The sequence below is a fragment of the Hyperolius riggenbachi genome, chromosome 11 (genome assembly GCF_040937935.1).
Source record: "Hyperolius riggenbachi isolate aHypRig1 chromosome 11, aHypRig1.pri, whole genome shotgun sequence".
In the NCBI taxonomy this organism is placed as follows: Eukaryota; Metazoa; Chordata; class Amphibia; order Anura; family Hyperoliidae; genus Hyperolius; species Hyperolius riggenbachi.
In genome coordinates, this window is record NC_090656.1 from 3,652,514 (window position 1) to 3,670,811 (window position 18,298).

At 47.7% G+C, this 18,298-nt stretch overlaps 1 protein-coding gene across 8 annotated transcripts in view; it reads left to right on the top strand.

Moving 5' to 3' along the window:
• CNGB1 (cyclic nucleotide gated channel subunit beta 1) overlaps nt 1-14,465 on the top strand; it is a 166,669-nt gene extending 152,204 nt beyond the window's left edge. For 7 of the 8 annotated variants that reach the window (XM_068261143.1, XM_068261140.1, XM_068261144.1 and 4 more), the window contains 4 exons: nt 612-730; nt 2,996-3,142; nt 7,011-7,197; nt 11,701-14,465. In XM_068261143.1, the coding sequence (XP_068117244.1) occupies nt 612-730; nt 2,996-3,142; nt 7,011-7,197; nt 11,701-11,919 (672 nt within the window). In that variant the 3' untranslated portion in view covers nt 11,920-14,465. The remainder of the gene's footprint in view (nt 1-611; nt 731-2,995; nt 3,143-7,010; nt 7,198-11,700) is intronic. The other variant, XM_068261146.1, reaches the window with a different exon arrangement.
• Nucleotides 14,466-18,298: the final 3,833 nt, after the last annotated feature.

An 18,298-nucleotide genomic window follows, 5' to 3' on the forward strand; every position in this document is an offset into this window, starting at 1 on the left:
GGGTGTGTCTGGATTACATAGACAGCTCAGGGGAGGGGCTGGAGGGGACCTGCTCACTTGTCTGTAACGTGTGTCCTGCAGGGGGAGATAAGTGCGTCAGCCAGGAGGGTGTGTCTGGATTACATACACAGCTCGGGGGAGGGGCGGGAGGGGACCTGCTCACTTGTCTGTAACGTGTGTCCTGCAGGGGGAGATAAGTGTGTCAGCCGGGAGGGTGTGTCTGGATTACATAGAGAGCTCAGGGGAGGGGCCGCAGGGGACCTGCTCACTTGTCTGTGACGTGTGTCTTGCAGGGGGAGATAAGTGCGTCATCCAGGAGGGTGTGTCTGGATTACATAGACAGCTGGGGGGAGGGGCCGATGGGGACCTGCTCACTTGTCTGGGACGTGTGTCTTGCAGGGGGAGATAAGTGCATCAGTCAGGAGGGTGTGTCTGGATTACATAGACAGCTGGGGGGAGGGGCCAGAGGGGACCTGCTCACTTGTCTGTGACGTGTGTCATGCAGGGGGAGATAAGTGCGTCATCCAGGAGGGTGTGTCTGGATTACATACACAGCTCAGGGGAGGGGCTGGAGGGGACCCGCTCACTTGTCTGGGACGTGTGTCTTGCAGGGGGAGATTGGCCGAGAGATGTACATCATTAAAGCGGGAGAGGTCCAGGTCCTCGGGGGTCCAGATGGGAAGACCGTCCTGGTCACACTGAAGGCCGGAGCTGTGTTTGGAGAAATCAGGTATGGTGATCTCACTTGCCTACTTTTCATAGACAGCCTTGTCCTGGTTTACCTGGTCACCATGTTAATGGACCCAAACACCGCGGGCCCTTTTACACTATGGCGTTGCAGTAAACAATTTTACCACTAGAGGCCACTAAGTAAATGAAAGTCAGTGGAGACTTTCAGGCCAGTTTTACACCTGATCAGAGCTTTGTGGTGTGATGCTCCGCCCCCTCGCATCGTACCACCAGGATATCAGTAGCGCCCATATTCTATTCACCTTGCTGCAAGGCAATGTGTATTAACCTGAGGAAGCGACCTAGTACCGATGAAACGCATTGTCTCTTTTGTGTTTTGAATAAATACCAAATACATTCTTATGTTAATTATAAGAAGTTTATACCATATTTTTCGGACTATAAGACACTCATGACCATAAGACGCACCTAGATTTAGCGGACAAAAACCAGGGGAAAAAATATTTACTAAACCTGCTGCATCCATGGTGAAGGGGCATCTTGTGGATTATGCCTCCTTTGTACACTCATGCCCCCTTGGACCTCTTGTATCTCCCTGTGTCCTTCTCTGTCCCCTATGTATCCTCTTGTATGCCCCTTTGTGTCCCCCATGTGTCCACCTCTGTCCTCCTTGTGTCCTCCTCTATGCCCCTTTGTGTCCCCCCGTGTCCTCCTCTATACTCCTTTGTGTCCCCCTGTGTCCTCTGTTTGTCCCCGTGGCCTCCTCTGCATGGGCACAGTACAGGGAGTCCCCGACATTGCGGCGGGTTAGAAGTTCGTATTGGCAGGCGTTCAGAACTCCCTGCATTTGGACTAAGTGAGTCTTATAGTCCAAAAAATACAGTATATATTTTTACACTTAGGCGCCTCCATCCTTACAAGTGTCCATTTATTTAACCTTCCTGGCGGTTAGGGTTAGGGAGGTTTTCTCAGGCCCCGCTGGGCCGATTTGAGTAATTTTTGTTTTGCTGAACGCAGCTAGCACTTTGCTAGCTGCGTCAGCACTTCGATCGCCGCCGCCCCGCGCCGATTCGCCGCATTCCGCGTCGCAGCACAGCCCCCCCCTAGACCCCTGCGCTGCCTGGCCTATCAGCGCCAGGCAGCGGCAAGAGGTGGATCGGGACTCCCTTAGACGTCACGACGTCCATGACGTCGGTGACGTCCATGACGTCGGTGATGTCATCCCGCCCCGTCGCCATGGGGAACGGGATTTCCTGATCGCCTATCGCCGGAGGCGATCGGTGGGGCTGGGGGGATGCCGCTGAGCAGCGGCTATCATGTAGCGAGCCCTAGGCTCGCTACATGATTTAAAAAAACGGCTGCACTGCCCCCTAGCGGTTTTTAATATACCGCCAGGGAGGTTAATAGCATGAGTGGTGCAGTTTGTCGCTGTCAGTAGAAACACGTTTTAAGTGCAAGCATGTGCTTCCTGTTTAAAGGTAGACCTAGAACTTCCCTCAGCTTTAGTATCAGGTTGAAGAGCATGAAGTGTTCACTTGCTGACTGGTTTAGGTAAAGTAGGGACCAATTGTAAGGAGAGAACCTCAGCGCTGGTGAAATGGTCTAGTACAAAATTGCTGCAGTCCATTTTGGAAGCTAAGATCCTCTCTTTTTCCAACCTAGTTGTTTTTTACTACTAGAGTTCCAGCTTGCTGTGGGTGGGTGTTTTGAGTGCAGAGAGCTATGTTAAAGAGAACCAGAGATGAAGCACCCTCATGTATTTTACCTTATAAATCAGTGGCAACATGACAGTAAACACCTAATCTGCTCTTTGTTTCATTGTTCTCTGTTTAATCTGACTGTTATCACCTCTGATAAGAATCCCCGACTGAGCACTCAGTCTAGCTTTGCTATGGAAAGATTATAGCTGAGTCTGTCTTCTCTGGTGTCTTTTCAAGCCCAAGCCTGCCCCCTTGTGGCTCTGCTATAATGACTCAGCTATAATCATTCCCAGCAAAGCCAGACTGAATGCTCAGTCCGGGATTCTTATCACAGCTGATAACAGACACTTTTAGCAGTGAGGATGAAACAGAGAGCATGGTAAGTGTTTTCTCTAATGTTCTTACTGATATATATGGTAAAATACACAAGGGTGCTTCCTCTCTGGTTCCCTTTAATGAGCTACTTCTTTCATCACCAGTTTTCCCTTATTTAGGTCCCAGCAGGATGAACATGGCTACCCTTGTTTGCATATGTACCTTAGTAAATGCTCCACTACTAAATTCCTAAATCCCCATTTAATGAGGTTGGCTTCGTATCTTTCCAGTTTGCTGGCGGTGAGTGGAGGAAACAGACGTACCGCCAACGTGGTGGCCCACGGATTCACCAACCTCTTCATCTTGGATAAGAAGGACCTCAATGACATCCTGACCCATTACCCCGAGTCCCAGAAGCTGCTGCGTAGGAAAGCCAAGTAAGTGGCAATGGCTACAAGACCTAAGCCTGGCCACCCATAATGCCACAAGTGGTGGGGAGTTTAAGTGTGCCAGAGATCAAAAGCTATAAAGATTCGATACTTACCCGGGGCTTCCTCCAGCCCCATAAGCATGTCTGAGTCCCTCGCTGTCCTCCCGCGGTCTGCTGTTCAGCCCTGATCAGCCCTGGTAACAGGCTTAGTCAGGTCCAGTCTGAGTCTTCTGTGCATGGGCAGACCTCCTCTCCCCTGCGCAGTAGACCCCGATCGGACGCGACTGAGCCTGTTACCGGGGCTTCCCGCGGGTGAACGGCAGACTGCAGGAGGACGGCGTGGGAAGGATGGCTGGAGGAAGCCCGGGTAAGTATTGAATCTTTATGGCTTTTGATCTCAGGTTTCGTTTAACAATCTGCGCATTCAGGTCATTAAAGTGATTACACAGAAAAAGGAGATCACTTTGCAGGAAATACTGAGGTCTGAACAATGGATAAAATGAATAAACAGAGGTGTAATATATATAGGATTATTAGGAACACCATACTAATACGGTGTTTGACCCCCTTTCGCCTTGAGAACTGTCACGTTCTGAGCAGGTGCGGTTGACCCTGTCACCAGTGGTTGGCGTGGGCTCTCCCAAGGCGTGGAGTCTATGTGGCTACGGGTCTTCACCAGAGCACCCCGCAAGGGATGATGGGCCGCTACCCCTAGTGGGCAACGGACTACTTTGCTGCCTGGTAGCCACAGGTCACGACCCTCAGGATTGCCCCACCGGAGACAAAGGAGAACAGTTGACGCTGCGTTGTGGAGAAGAGATATCGAGGTACAGAATCAGCAGGCAGAAGAGTAGTCAGACAATCCGGGTTCAGGGCATGCAGAGTTCAATCATAAACGATAAATCAGGCAAAGGTCGAGGCAGGCGGAGTACAATCAGAAACGGGCAAACAGGCAGTAGGTCAAGGCAGGCGGCAGTCAGGCAGAAACAGGAAAAGGCTAAGGTCGGCAACGAGAAGACAATCAAGGCAATAGCTGACAGAGCACAAGGTACACTGCTGGCAAGCTGTACGAACAGACAGCACTAACATGCAGGGCAGACTGGTTTATATAGAGCCTTTTGGCGCCAATTGATGATGCTGCGCATGCGTACTAACGTCCGCATTAACCCCCCGCGCATGCGTACTTTTGACAGGGACAACCCGCGCACGCGTACATGTCAGCAATCATCTGCCGCGCATGCGTACACCTGCGCACAAGGTGCTGAAAGCATTCTTTAGAGATGTCGGCCCATATTGATAGGATAGCATCTTGCAGTTGATGGAGATTTGTGGGATGCACATCCAGGGCAGGAAGCTCCCGTTCCATCACATCCCAAAGATGCTCTATTGGGGTGAGATCTGGTGACAGTGGGGGCCATTATAGTACAGTGACCTCATTGTCATGTTCAGAAAGCAATTTGAAATGATTGGAGCCAGGGCCGGGCCGAGGCATAGGCTGGAGAGGCTCCAGCCTCGGGGCGCAGTGTAGGAGGGGGTGCACAATTCATTCAGCTATCATTCCTAATTGTATTTGAAGCAGAAAGAAATAAGAAAAGGAGATACATGGAAGTGACTACAAGCCAGATAACTAGATATTAAGGTGTTGGGGGCCCTGTGGCACCTCTTAGTCTAATAGCAATCAGTGTGTGACGGCTGGGGTGGAGGGATGGAGGGGCGCACTTTGGTGTCTCAGCCTTGGGTGCTGGAGGACCTTGTCCCGGCTCTGATTGGAGCTTTGTGACATGGTGCATTATCCTGCTGGAAGCAGCCATCAGAGGATGGGGACATGGTGGTCATGAAGGGATTATCAAGAGCAGGGAAGAAGACACAGGGAACAAGGACCAATGACCAGAGCCACAAGATGATCTTGCAGTGTCCTGATAGCAGAAGCAGCCTTAAAGAGAACCTGAACTGAAAATAAAAAGTGAAAATAACCATACGTAGGTCATACTTACCTCCTGTGTAGTCTACTCCTCAATCTCTTTCTCCTCTCCTGCGTCCCATTTGTCCACTGTGATCAATGGAATTCTCAGTTCTCCATTTTAAAAATGGCCATTACCCCCTAACAGCTTCCTGGTCAGCACACTGTTACACTGTAATATCACCCACTGGAGCCATAGGGAAACATGGGCATTACCTTGCACATTCAGTTGTAACTGACAGCATCTGATATATAACTGACAGCAACTGGTATATTTCAGTTCTGACAAAATATTGTCAGAACTGGAAGGGATCACTGTAAGAAGAGAATGGTGAGCTTCTGAGAGGGACTGACTGGGAGGTAAGTATGTAATATTCATTTGCAGCTACGTCATGCGTTTATTTTAAATAATTTTACTCGCTTCAGGTTCCCTTTAAAGAGGACCTAAACTTTTACACAGGAGAGAAGTAAAACACAGAGAAACCCACCCTGTTTGTATTTAGAGATAACAGGCTATAACTCTCCCTTATCTACTAGTAATAAATCACTGTAATTAGAGCGGACACCTCTCTCTGATCTGTGCCCAGTCCAGACAGGCTATATGTAAACACGGGAGTTAACCCTTTCTGTGCTTCCATGAAACCAGGGAGTAACTAAACAGCAGCATCTCTGTGGAGAAATGTAAACAGTAACAAAGAAACGTTTCTCTGTAATGGATATTATGAAGTTGTTTAACTTTTAGAGCAGAGAGGAAGCCCTGAGTTTAGGTCCCTTTGAATCTGCTGCAAGTTGGTCATGTGACCGTTCAAACTGTTCACAGAGCTCCACCTGCAGGTGAGCCGAAGAATTGCACCTGAGAATCTACTCGTGTCCCTGAGTGCTTCCAAAGACAGGTAGCTCTGTACTGCTCACTCCTGCATGCGCAGTACAGAGCTGCCGCTCTGCAGAAGGTAAAGGGAGACGAATGCTTCAGAAGATTTCCGATGTTCCTCGAATGCGGATTCAGCCAGTCGGTCCAATACCTGCAACAGTGGGGACATCGCTGGAGCAAGGGCAATGAGAGGGGAGGGTCTATAGCGGAGGCGGGCGTACTTAAAGAGAACCCGAGGTGGGTTTGAAGAATATTATCTGCATACAGAGGCTGGATCTGCCTATACAGCCCAGCCTCTGTTGCTATCCCAAACCCCCCTAAGGTCCCCCTGCACTCTGCAATCCCTCATAAATCACAGCCACGCTGCTGACAAACAGCTTGTCAGAGCTGGCTGTGTTTATTTCTATAGTGTCAGTCTGCTGCTCTCCCCGCCTCCTGCAGAACTCCAGTCCCCGCCTGCATCCCTTCCCTCCCTGCTGATTGGAGGGAAGGGACGAGGGCAGGGACCGGAGCTATGCAGGAGGCGGGGGAGCAGCTGAGACTGACACTACAGATGTAAACACAACCTCACAGCATGGCTGTGATTTATGAGGGATTGCAGAGTGCAGGGGGACCTTAGTGGGGTTTGGGATAGCAACAGAGGCTGGGCTGTATAGGCAGATCCAGCCTCTGTATGCAGATAACATTCATTAAACACACCTCAGGTTCTCTTTAATGCGCAGCAGGCCTCTCCTTCCTCCCTCCTTGTAGAGTATCGAGCGGTGAGGTAATTACAGGGTTAACGTGCCTAATAGCCGCTTCCAGCGCTGATCTCCATGTCCACGGCAGCGTCACATCACGCTGGCACCTACTGACTGCGTGCCACATGGAGATCAGCGCTGGAAATGGCGATTAATTAATTAAAATCAATCCTCGAGATGTTCCCTCCGAATAACTGCGTCATCGGTTCTGCAGTAATTCATGCTTTTGCTGAAATGTCATTTTCATGCATAGTTCCTGTACATTTATCTCCTCTGTGACTTGACTGCGTTTCTTCTGCTCCAGGAAAATGCTGAAAAACAGCAGCAGGCCGAAAGACGAAGGTCCGGCAGTGAAAGGATTTCAGCACATCATTCCTCCGAGGCCGGAGACCCCCAAACTGCTGAAGGCTGCCATGGCGGCCTCCGAAAAAATGGGCTTCAAAGGTCTGTCTAAATTAAGACGCCGCCTCAAAGCAAAGGCGGTAGTGGAGGTGAGAGGGGAGTGTCTGAATAAAATTCTAGGCAAATAAAACCTGCACAGTTCCTTTAAAGGCAAGCCGAGGTGAAAATAAATTAATGAGATAAACAATTGTATCTATCCTCCTACTCCTAAAAATGACTTAAACATCTCACAGTTTCATTTTCTGTCTTTCAGAAAAAAAAGTATGTTTAATGATGTTTTGTCTCATATGACTGACACAGTCTTTCAGAAGCTAAAATATATGAACTATTGACTTTTTTTATCTATCCCCTGCTCTCAGAAGCTGTTCTCTTCCAGAAAAAAGTTTTATGGCTGTAATACCTTTTCAGTGAGGCTTACACCATAGAATAGTATAGCGGAATGTTTAACTCTTTCATGCAGAAAAAGAAGAAAAGGAACACAGCCTAGTTATTTGTGAGCTTGTCAGGATGGGGTCACGTGCTTAAAATCGCAGGCTTCTTCATAATATAATGCTTTGTAATGCGCAATCGCAGCGCAGAGGCAGCAATGTGCGGTTTTCCGCTGTGGGAAAAAAAAGCCATCACTGCTGTTCTCAGCTGGCTGCCGGCCAAGAATACAGATTCTGCCGCGGGAAACCGCAGCCATTTTTACGCGGCCTCAACTATGACCCTTCCCTCGCTGTACATACACTTGTCTACCGCATCATGTCACCTCAGGTATTTATAGTCAACCAAAAGCCTAGAGTGTCTCTCTGTTCTTCACAGTACAGATACGTTCCAAAACGCACATATTACTGGTGCTCCATTCATCTGTAATAATCAATCACCACAACACCAGAGAGCGCTGATAAGTGTTTAGAAATTATTGAATGAATATTCCTGTAACACTGTGTCCAGATTGGAACAAGGTTTAACCACCTCCCCTCCCCCGGGATGAGTATCTACGTCCCTGCTTTACTCCCACTTCCCCTCCCTGGCACAAGGAACTACCCCTCTTTCCCTGAAATTAAGACATCCCCCAAAAGTAAGACCTAGCAGGAATTTCGAGCATGCTTGAAATATAAGCCCTACCCCGAAAGTAAGCCTAGTGGCAATAAGGGGGAAAAGTAAGGCAACTTGTGTTTTTATTGGAGCTGATGGTCTTACGGGCAGGACCAAGGCTCCATCATTGGGCCAATCACTGGAACCGTTGCTACTCAGTGAGTGCAGTGATTGGCCCATTAACAGAGCCCTGGTCCCGCCACGAGATCATCGGCTCCAGTAGAAAAGCAAGTTGCCATACTTCTTCCCCATAGGCTGAAGATCAGGGACACAGCAGCATGAAGCTGGGGGGAAGAGGAGGATTAGGGGGACATTGCAGGACACGGGGACAGTGCGACATGAAGCTGGGGGGAAGAGGAGGATTAGGGGGACAACGGAGGACACAAGGGGGTAAGAGGAGGATGCAGGGGGATAACGGTGGACACAGTGGTCACCAGGAGGACATAGGGTTACATGGGACACAAGAGGTTTGGTGATAGAGGAGGACACAGGTACAGGGGGACACACCAGGGGACACGAAAGGTACAAGTAGAACACAGAAGAGCACAAGAGGTGGAGCCAGCAGAGGAAGAGGCGGCACAGTGGGGGAGGCAGGGGGACACGCAGCACAGGAACTTGTGTGTTCATAGAAATATAAGACATCCCCTTAAAATAAGACCTAGCACAACATTTGAAGCCAAAATTAATATAAGACACTGTCTTAATTTCAGGGAAACACGGTATATCCCTTGCTGCTGCAAACTTCCGCTCCCCCCCTCCCCCCGCGCTCTCGTTACTGCCGCCGATCGCTAGATGGGAGATCATTCATTCATTGATCTAAGTCTCCGGGTGAATGACCGCAGCCATCAATGAGATGGTGCCATCATTCACAAAAACAAATACTTCCAAGCATTACTTCCTGTTTGTGTAGTAATACTATGCATAGGAAAGTTATGCACGAGGACATCTTGTGGTCAAATAGTAAAATTACATCTACAAACTTTTTTTTTTTAAAGATTTTTTTTTATGTTTAAAATTAACCAATTACTTCCCACACTTTGTAAAAAAAAAATACAATTAAAAAAAAATTACATAAATAGCTACCTTAGGGACTGAACTTTTTTTTTAATATGTATGTCAAGAGGGTATATTACTGTTACTTTTTAAATTATAGGCTTATAATTAGTGATGGACTCAAAATTGAAAAAATGCACCTTTATTTCCAAATAAAATATTGGTGCCATACATTGTACTAGGGAACATTTTTAAACATTGCAATAACCAGGACAAATGGCCAAATAAAATTCACGGGTTTAAATTACAGTAGCATGTATTATTTTAAAACTATAATGGCCGAAAACTGAGAAATGATATTTTTTTTCCGTTTTTTTCTTATGATTCCCGTTAAAATGCAGTTAGAATAAAATAACTCTTAGCAAGAAGTACTCCCCAAAGAAAAACTAATTGGTGGTGGAAAAAACAAGATATAGATTGCTTCGTTGTGATAAGTAGTAATAAAGTTATAGGCGAATGAATGGAAGAAGTGCTGACAGGTGAAAATTGTCCAACCTCCAGACACCATTAGTCAACAGCTGCTGAGTTTCATGCAGCGGTGTCACCTCTGCAGCTTTTACATTGCAAAGCATTGTGGGTGATGACTATCTGAAGGGCAGTGGGTGGTTCCCTATGAGCAAGAGCTGAGTCAGGTGACCAGTGTTATCACTTAGGGTGCACAACTAATTGAAGAACCCTTTCCTAGCCAAAACTGGGGGCTGCCTGTTGGCTGAACATACAGCCCTCCCTTTCCCCATACTAGATTGCTTTCAGCTTGAAACTCGGGTGCTGGAGCATGAAGTGTTTGTCTGGCGTACGTAGAGTAGGATCCAATTCCATGAGAATTAGGAGAAGTGAATTGGGCAGCTAATTGAGTGTTAGGTGTGAGGGTGTCATGGTAAAGGCTTTGGGGCAGGGTTATAATGAGGATTGGAGCTGAGGTTACTGTTTATACTGATATGTAGAGGGTAGAGGTGAGTGATGGGGTAAGAATTAGAGATTAAATTGACTTTAGAGATGAGTGTTAGGTTGAGACTTAAGGTACCCATACACTGGTCGATTTGCCATCAGATTCGACCAAAAGATAGATCCCTCTCTGATCGAATCTTATCAGAGAGGGATCGTATGGCCACCTTTACTGCAAACAGATTGTGAACCGATTTCAGCCTGAAACCGTTCACAATCTGTTGTGGTGGTGTTGCTGCCGCCGCTCCCCCCGCCCGCATGCATTACCTGCTCCGCCGGCGCAAGTCCCCTGGACACCGCTGCTCCGTCTCCGCGCTGGTCTGGTCTGGTCTCCGGCATGCTTCACTTCTTCCTGCCCGGCAGGAAGTTTAAACAGTAGAGGGCGCTCTACTGTTTAAACTTCCTGCCGGGCAGGAAGAAGTGAAGCATGCCGAAGACCAGACCAGCGTGGAGATGGAGCAGCGGTGACAGCGGGACTCGCGCCGGCGGAACAGGTAATGTATACCCGCTGTATTGCGTCGGTCGTCGGGCATTCGAATGCCGCTATCGATGCACACCCGACCCGCCGGCGCTCGAAAAAAATCTTCCGCACAGATGGATCGACGGGAACGATGGATTTCGGACGGAAATCCATCGTTCTGTCAGCGGTGTGCGCGGCGATTTCACAGCCGTTTCGATCACTGTGATCGAAACAGCTGTATATTGGCGGGAAAATCGTTTGGGGTATGGGCCCCTTTAGAGATGAGTGTTTGGGTTAAGGATCAGGGGTTAGATTGATGGTTCTAAGGTTCATCTGAAAGTTAAAGGTGAGGCTTTGTGTTTAGATTGGGGTTTAAAGATTACATAGAACTTTAAGGATGAGGATTGGGATAGGGTTGATAAGTAGCGATGATCAATGGGATGCAAATATTTCCAGGTTCATTTAGGATTACATACATTTGAATGCATATTTATGCATCTTGAAAATGGACCAATCGAATCCCACCCAGGTTTAAATTGATTGGTCCATTTTCTAAATGCATAGATTTACATAATCCTGCATGAACTCAGAAATATTTGCATCTTGTTGATCATATTGATTGATAATTGGGGAAAAGGACAGGTGAAGGAGTAGAAGTTAGGTTGAGAGTTGAAGGTTAGTAGGAGAAGTATTGGTGAGAATTAGGATTGAGGTCTGGGGGTTAGGTTGATGGTTGGTAGTTGGTTTGAGGGTTATGGGTGAGGATTATGGGGCAGGTTAAGAGTAAGGATGAGAATTAGTGGGTTAGTTTATGGTTAGGGGTGAGGATCATATGGGTGGTTTTGAGGTTGGAATGAGAGTTAGGGTTAGGTACTACCGTACGTTGAAAGTAAAGGATGGGTGTTGGGAATAATGTTTGGAGGGATGAGACTAAGATCTATAGGTTGGAATTAATAGGTCTACTGTCAAAAACTCCTCATTGTTCAAGGTGCATTTTCCCCATCTGTTTCATCTGCAATCTGCTAACACTGTGCCTTCTGAATTTTCTTTGCAGCCCACTAGAGCTAGTCCAATGCCACCTGGGTCACCTGTCCACCGTAGATCTCCAGTACCACCCACCAAACCAGAAGAGGAAGAACCGGTGGAAATTGTGGCCGAGTCTACAGACAGCACGGTCTTCATAAGAGTCAGTCCGAGCCAACAGAGAGATGAGCAGATACTATCGGTGGAAGTGCCGACCCCTGAAGAAGGGGAGGAAGAAGAAAAGAAATGAATCACCAGGTATATCGAAGAATGATCACAGATATACGGTGCCTCGAGCCTCCACCAGAAATCTGTGGGGCCTGAACATTCACCTGAGCAATATTACAGCACAGGGCCATCATCAGCTTCAGGAGGAACCTACATGACTCTTCATCACCATCCCTTCACAGCGAGATAGACAGTAAAGCTGATACACATATCCATGGAGATGAACTTGGACTTAACACAGAAGAATTTGCTGTCCATATAGCACCAGATGCAGTGTATGGCATTTCCAGTCTGGACTCTCTGCTAGGGAACTGTGTGTTTATACAGGCTAGAACAGGGGTGCCTATTAGGTAGTAGATCAGGAAGGACTTCATGGTAGATCCCGACCCCACTGCAGTTTCCATTCTGTATATACAAATGTGCTTCTGGCACCTTTGGTCTAGAAGATTCACAATGTGGGATATATGTAGGCATAATCCAGGGCAGGTCAACGAGGGATCAAATTCTCAGCTATTGCAAGGAGGATGCCTGGAGTAGTCCAAAGGACGGACACACGCACCCCCCCCCCCCCCCCCCCCCCCGTATAGTGTAGTAGTCAAGTGGTACTCACACGTGTGGGTTGCAAGACCAGCAACCACAGTATTTAGCAAGTGAGGGAGAACTCGTCCTCAGTCAGGTCCGTTGGCCTTCTGCGGATAGGTGCACACGAGCATCGTCCCTCAGCTGGAACTCTCTTTCACAGCCTGTACGTCATGCTCCAAACCTGGACATCTCACTCTTACAACACACCTGTTCAGACAAGCTTATAACATTTTATATCCTCTATTTACTTATCTGTTCACAATGTAATCAGAGGCAATGGCTCACTGCCTCATCCATCTGCCCCACCCATGTCTCCTTACCTAGTGTGTCCTCCCACTACCCATTAGATTGTAAGCTCGCAAGGGAAGGGTCCTCCTCCTAATGTTTACTGGTTTTGTTTTGGTTGTACCAATGTTCCCCTTGTCGTCTTATTGTGCTTTGTAAAGCGCTGTGGAATATGTTGGCGCTATATAAATAAATAATAATAATAGCTGGGTTTCTCTCCCCCCCCCCCCCCCCCCAAAAAAAAATTGCTTAAGAATTCCAAAGGAGCTCAGAACATCCAAAAAAAAGGGGGGGCTGGAACGTATATACAGACGGAGGAGGCGCTCCAATGAAAATTAAAACTGTTTATTCATTTCAAAATCCTCTAGAGGTAGGAGGAGTAGCTCATACAAATGAGGTAGAAAACTTAAAAAGGATAAATAAATTATTTTTGTTAAACACCTTAAAAAGACAACGCGTTTCGCTTGTCTTTGGCCGCTTCCCTAAGGTCAAGGGATTAGTGTGTCTTTAAAAACGAACAACGTTACTAGGAGCCTCTGTACACCCCTGCATCCCTGGGTGTGAATTCTCAGATGAAATCTTGTGGGTTTATAAGAAGTAAGCGGGATTGTCGAGACTCAGATGAGAGGTTTAGCTGGAGTTAGTTTTAAAACTCATAGTAACAAGTGTTAAACAATCTTTCTGAGCTGATTGAGAAATATGGCCCAGGAGGAGGATGGAAAATGATCATTTGAGAAATAGAAAACTGAATGATTACCCCACTATCCTAATCTCTGTCCCTGCCTTGGGTTCTACTGAGGCTGAGGCCAGGAAATGTACTGTTAAAGTGAGTATCCGGAATAATTTACTGCATTTTACTATATGTCACTAATCTGTTAACCTCCTATACTGCTTACTGTCCTTAGCCCCTCATTTAACAAAATGCATCACGTGTCATTGGATTCTTGTCTTTAGAGATGATAGAATATCTGGGTTCTTCCTGTCGGAAGCCACTCATTATTCTGAACAGAGAGATTCATTCAAAACAGGTTCCTCCATTTCTCTAATATAGACTATCTTTAAAGTGGACCTGAATTCAGAATGTCCTCTCTGCTCTATAAGATACACAACAGCATAATAACATTTAAAAAAAAAACATTTCTTTGTTACAGCTGATACCAATCCTGCAATAAATCTGCAGTTTGTCTACTTCCTGCATTCATGGAAGCAGACATATTGTTAACCAATTACCTCTCTGCCATGGCAGCCAGTTGACACAGCTGAGGGATCAAATTACAACGTGTGATTAGTCACAGATGAGGGGGAAGTAGACAGGCTAAACTCTCTACATACATACAGGGTGGGGTTCTCCGTTTTCCATCTGTCCTGTGCAAGAGTTCAGGTCCCCTTTAATGGATTTAAGGGCTTATATCAAAAAGTTTGTACCATCCGACTGCATCCTCCAGCGTGTGGCCAGTTTTAGACGCAGTTAGAGTCGGCTTCTACTTCCAGTGTTCTTTAGTGTGCTGCCTCCTCAGCACTGGTAAATCCTGCAGTCCTCATAGACGCACAGTGACCGCACAATGACCGCAGTGCACAGAGAGGACCACATACACAGTATAGCACAGGGCACCCTGCACAGCTTTCCACAAGAGCAATATATGAGTGTTTATTAGAAGCAGAATTTATATTTTTCAAATAAACAGAATGATGTTGTGCAAATCTCTGCCCTTTGTGTGGTGATTTCTTATTGGTCGGTTTCCCACAGAGGGCGGGGCCAGGATTGTACGGCTAAGTACAGAGGTTACAAGGTGGTCCTGGAGCAGGGATTGGTGCCACCAGAGCGGGTGCTGGCAGAAGCAATGTCTGTAGCATTCCCGCTGCTCCTCCAAGTGCTTCCTTGCGACGACCAACGGTGTGCGAGGAGAGATTGAGGGTGGCTAGGGGATAGCGGCTGCTAGAAGTTATAGTAGCTATAGGAGTGGCCAGGGGGTTGAGCCACAGCCGTCGAGAAGAGATTACCGCTGGCGGCATAGCGACAGAATGGCAACTCTATGGGCCGACCGGTAAGAGGAGGGAGGCAGGGGGTGGAGCCAGAATCAAACTTATTTCTGACATTGGCCGCTGCAACACGGCCACTTTGCATTTTGGCCGGCCAGATCCCGAAGTGACCAGACTTTGGGTACTGGCCGTAACATATATTTTTTCCCCTAGTTTTTGTCCTCTAAACCTAGGTGCGTCTTATGGTCAGGAACATCTTATAGTCCGAAAAATACGGTATATTTGCGAAATTTTACAATTTCTGCGAAAATACACATTGCAAAAATACAATGTATTTTCGCAATGTGAATTTTTGTCAAAACTGCAAATTGCTATTTATGAGTTAAGAGCAAATTACATGTTTTAAAGAGAACCCGAGGCGGGTATTTTAAATCTTAAGAGGACACAAAAGCATGTTCTGGGCATAATCACATGCCTCTGTGTCTCTGTATTGCCGCCTCTAGTCCCCCCGGGGTCTGCTGTGCCCCCCTGTAAAAAGTGCCAGGCTAGTGGCAATCTGCTTGTCACTAGCCTTCTACAGGGAGTGCAGAATTATTAGGCAAGTTGTATTTTTGAGGAATAATTTTATTATTGAACAACAACCGTGTTCTCAGTGAACCCAAAATACTCATTAATATCAAAGCTGAATATTTTTGAAAGTAGTTTTTAGTTTGTGTTTAGTTTTAGCTATTTTAGGGGGATATCTGTGTGTGCAGGTGACTATTACTGTGCATAATTATTAGGCAACGTAACAAAAAACAAATATATACCCATTTCAATTATTTATTTTTAGCAGTGAAAGCAATATAACATCCCAACATTCACAAATATACATTTCTGACATTCAAAAACAAAAACAAATCAGTGACCAATATAGCCACCTTTCTTTGCAAGGACACTCAAAAGCCTGCCATCCATGGATTCTGTCAGTGTTTTGATCTGTTCACCATCAACATTGCGTGCAGAAGCAACCACAGCCTCCCAGACACTGTTCAGAGAGGTGTACTGTTTTCCCTCCTTGTAAATCTCACATTTTATGATGGACCACAGGTTCTCAATGGGGTTCAGATCAGGTGAACAAGGAGGCCATGTCATTAGTTTGTCTTCTTTTATATCCTTTCTTGTTAGCCACGCTGTGGAGACGTTGGACCCGAGTGATGGAGCATTGTCCTGCATGAAAATCATGTTTTTCTTGAAGGATGCAGACTTCTTCCTGTACCACTGCTTGAAGAAGGTGTCTTCCAGAAACTGGCAGTAGGACTGGGAGTTGAGCTTGACTCCATCCTCAACCCGAAAAGGCCCCACAAGCTCATCTTTAATGATACCAGCCCAAACCAGTACTCCACCTCCACCTTGCTGGCGTCTAAGTCAGACTGGAGCTCTCTGCCCTTTACCAATCCAGCCACGGGCCCATCCATCTGGCCCATCAAGACTCACTCTCATTTCATCAGTCCATAAAACCTTAGACAAAGTCTTCAGATATTTCTTGGCCCAGTCTTGACGTTTCAGCTTGTGTGTCTTGTTCAGTGGTGGTTGTCTTTCAGCCTTTCTTACCTTGGCCATGTCTCTGAGTATTGCACACCTTGTGCTTTTGGGCACTCCAGTGATGTTGCAGCTCTGAAATATGGCCAAACTGGTGGCAAGTGGCATCTTGGGAGCTGCACGCTTGACTTTTCTCAGTTCATGGGCATTTATTTTGCGCCTTGGTTTTTCCACACGCTTCTTGCGACCCTGTTGACTATTTTGAATGAAACGCTTGATTGTTCGATGATCACGCTTCAGAAGCTTTGCAATTTTAAGAGTGCTGCATCCCTCTGCAAGATATCTCACTATTTTTGACTTTTCTGAGCCTGTCAAGTCCTTCTTTTGACCCCTTTTGCCAAAGGAAAGGAAGTTGCCTAATAATTTTGCACACCTGATATAGGGTGTTGATGTCATTAGACCCAGGGCCGGGCCGAGGCATAGGCTGGAGAGGCTCCAGCCTCAGGGCGCAGTGTAGGAGGGGGCGCACAATTCATTCAGTTGTCATTCCTAATTGTGTATGAAGCAGAAAGAAATAAGAAAAGGGGATACATAGCAGTGACTGCAAGCCAGATAACTAGATATTAAGGTTTTGGGGAGGTTGTGAGCCCTGTGGCCCTCTTAGTCTAATAGCAATCAGTGTGTGATGGCTGGGGTGGGAGGGATGGAGGGGCGCACTTGGGTGTCTCAGTCTTGGGTGCTGGAGGACCTTGTCCCTGCTCTGATTAGACCACACCCCTTCTCATTACAGAGATGCACATCACCTAATAGGCTTAATTGGTAGTAGGCTTTCGAGCCTATACAGCTTGGAATAAGACAACATGCATAAAGAGGATGATGTGGTCAAAATACTCATTTGCCTAATAATTCTGCACTCCCTGTATTTACCTGCAGCCTGTCATGCAATCCACGCTCCCCCACGTTAGGAAAAAATATCTAAAGCTCGCCATACAAACAGCGATTTTTATCCCCCAAATGGGCCCCACCAGCCGGCCATCGTCCCCCTTTGTGCCCCCCAAAATTTTAAACTGGGGCCACCACTGCACACCTCTACCACACCTCTTACCACGCCCAGCCACACCTCTTACCACGCCCAGCCACACCTCTTACCACGCCCAGTCACAACCCTACCACACCTCTTACCATGCCAAGCCACACCCCTACCACACCTCTTACCATGCACAGCCACACCCCTACCACACCTCTTACCACGCCCAGCCACACCCTTACCACACCTCTTACCACGCCCAGCCACACCCCTACCATACCTCTTACCACGCTCAGCCACACCCCTGCCACACCTCTTACCACGCCCAGCCACACCCCTGCCACACCTCTTACCATGCCCAGCCACACCCCTACCAAACCTCTTACCACGCCCAGCCACACCCTTACCACACCTTTTACCACGCCCAGCCACACCCCTACCATACCTCTTACCACGACCAGCCACACCCCTGCCACACCTCTTACCACGCCCAGCCACACCCCTACCACACCTCTTACCACGCCCAGCCACACCCCTACCACACCTCTTACCACGCCCAGCCACACCCCTACCACACCTCTTGCCACCCCCAGCCACACCCCATACCACACCTCTTACCACACCCCATTACACCTCTTACCACGCCCAGCCACACCCCTACCACACCTCTTATCATGCCCAGCCACACCCCTACCACACCTCTTATCATGCCCAGCCACACCCCTACCACACCTCTTATCACGCCCAGCCACACCCCTACCACACCTCTTACCACGCCCAGCCACACCCCTACCACACCTCTTATCACGCCCAGCCACACCCCTACCACACCTCTTATCACGCCCAGCCACACCCCTACCACACCTCTTTCCGCGCCCAGCCACACCCCTACCACACCTCTTACCACGCCCAGCCACACCCCTGCCACACCTCTTACCACGCCCAGCCACACCCCTGCCACACCTCTTACCACGCCCAGCCACACCCCTACCACACCTCTTACCAC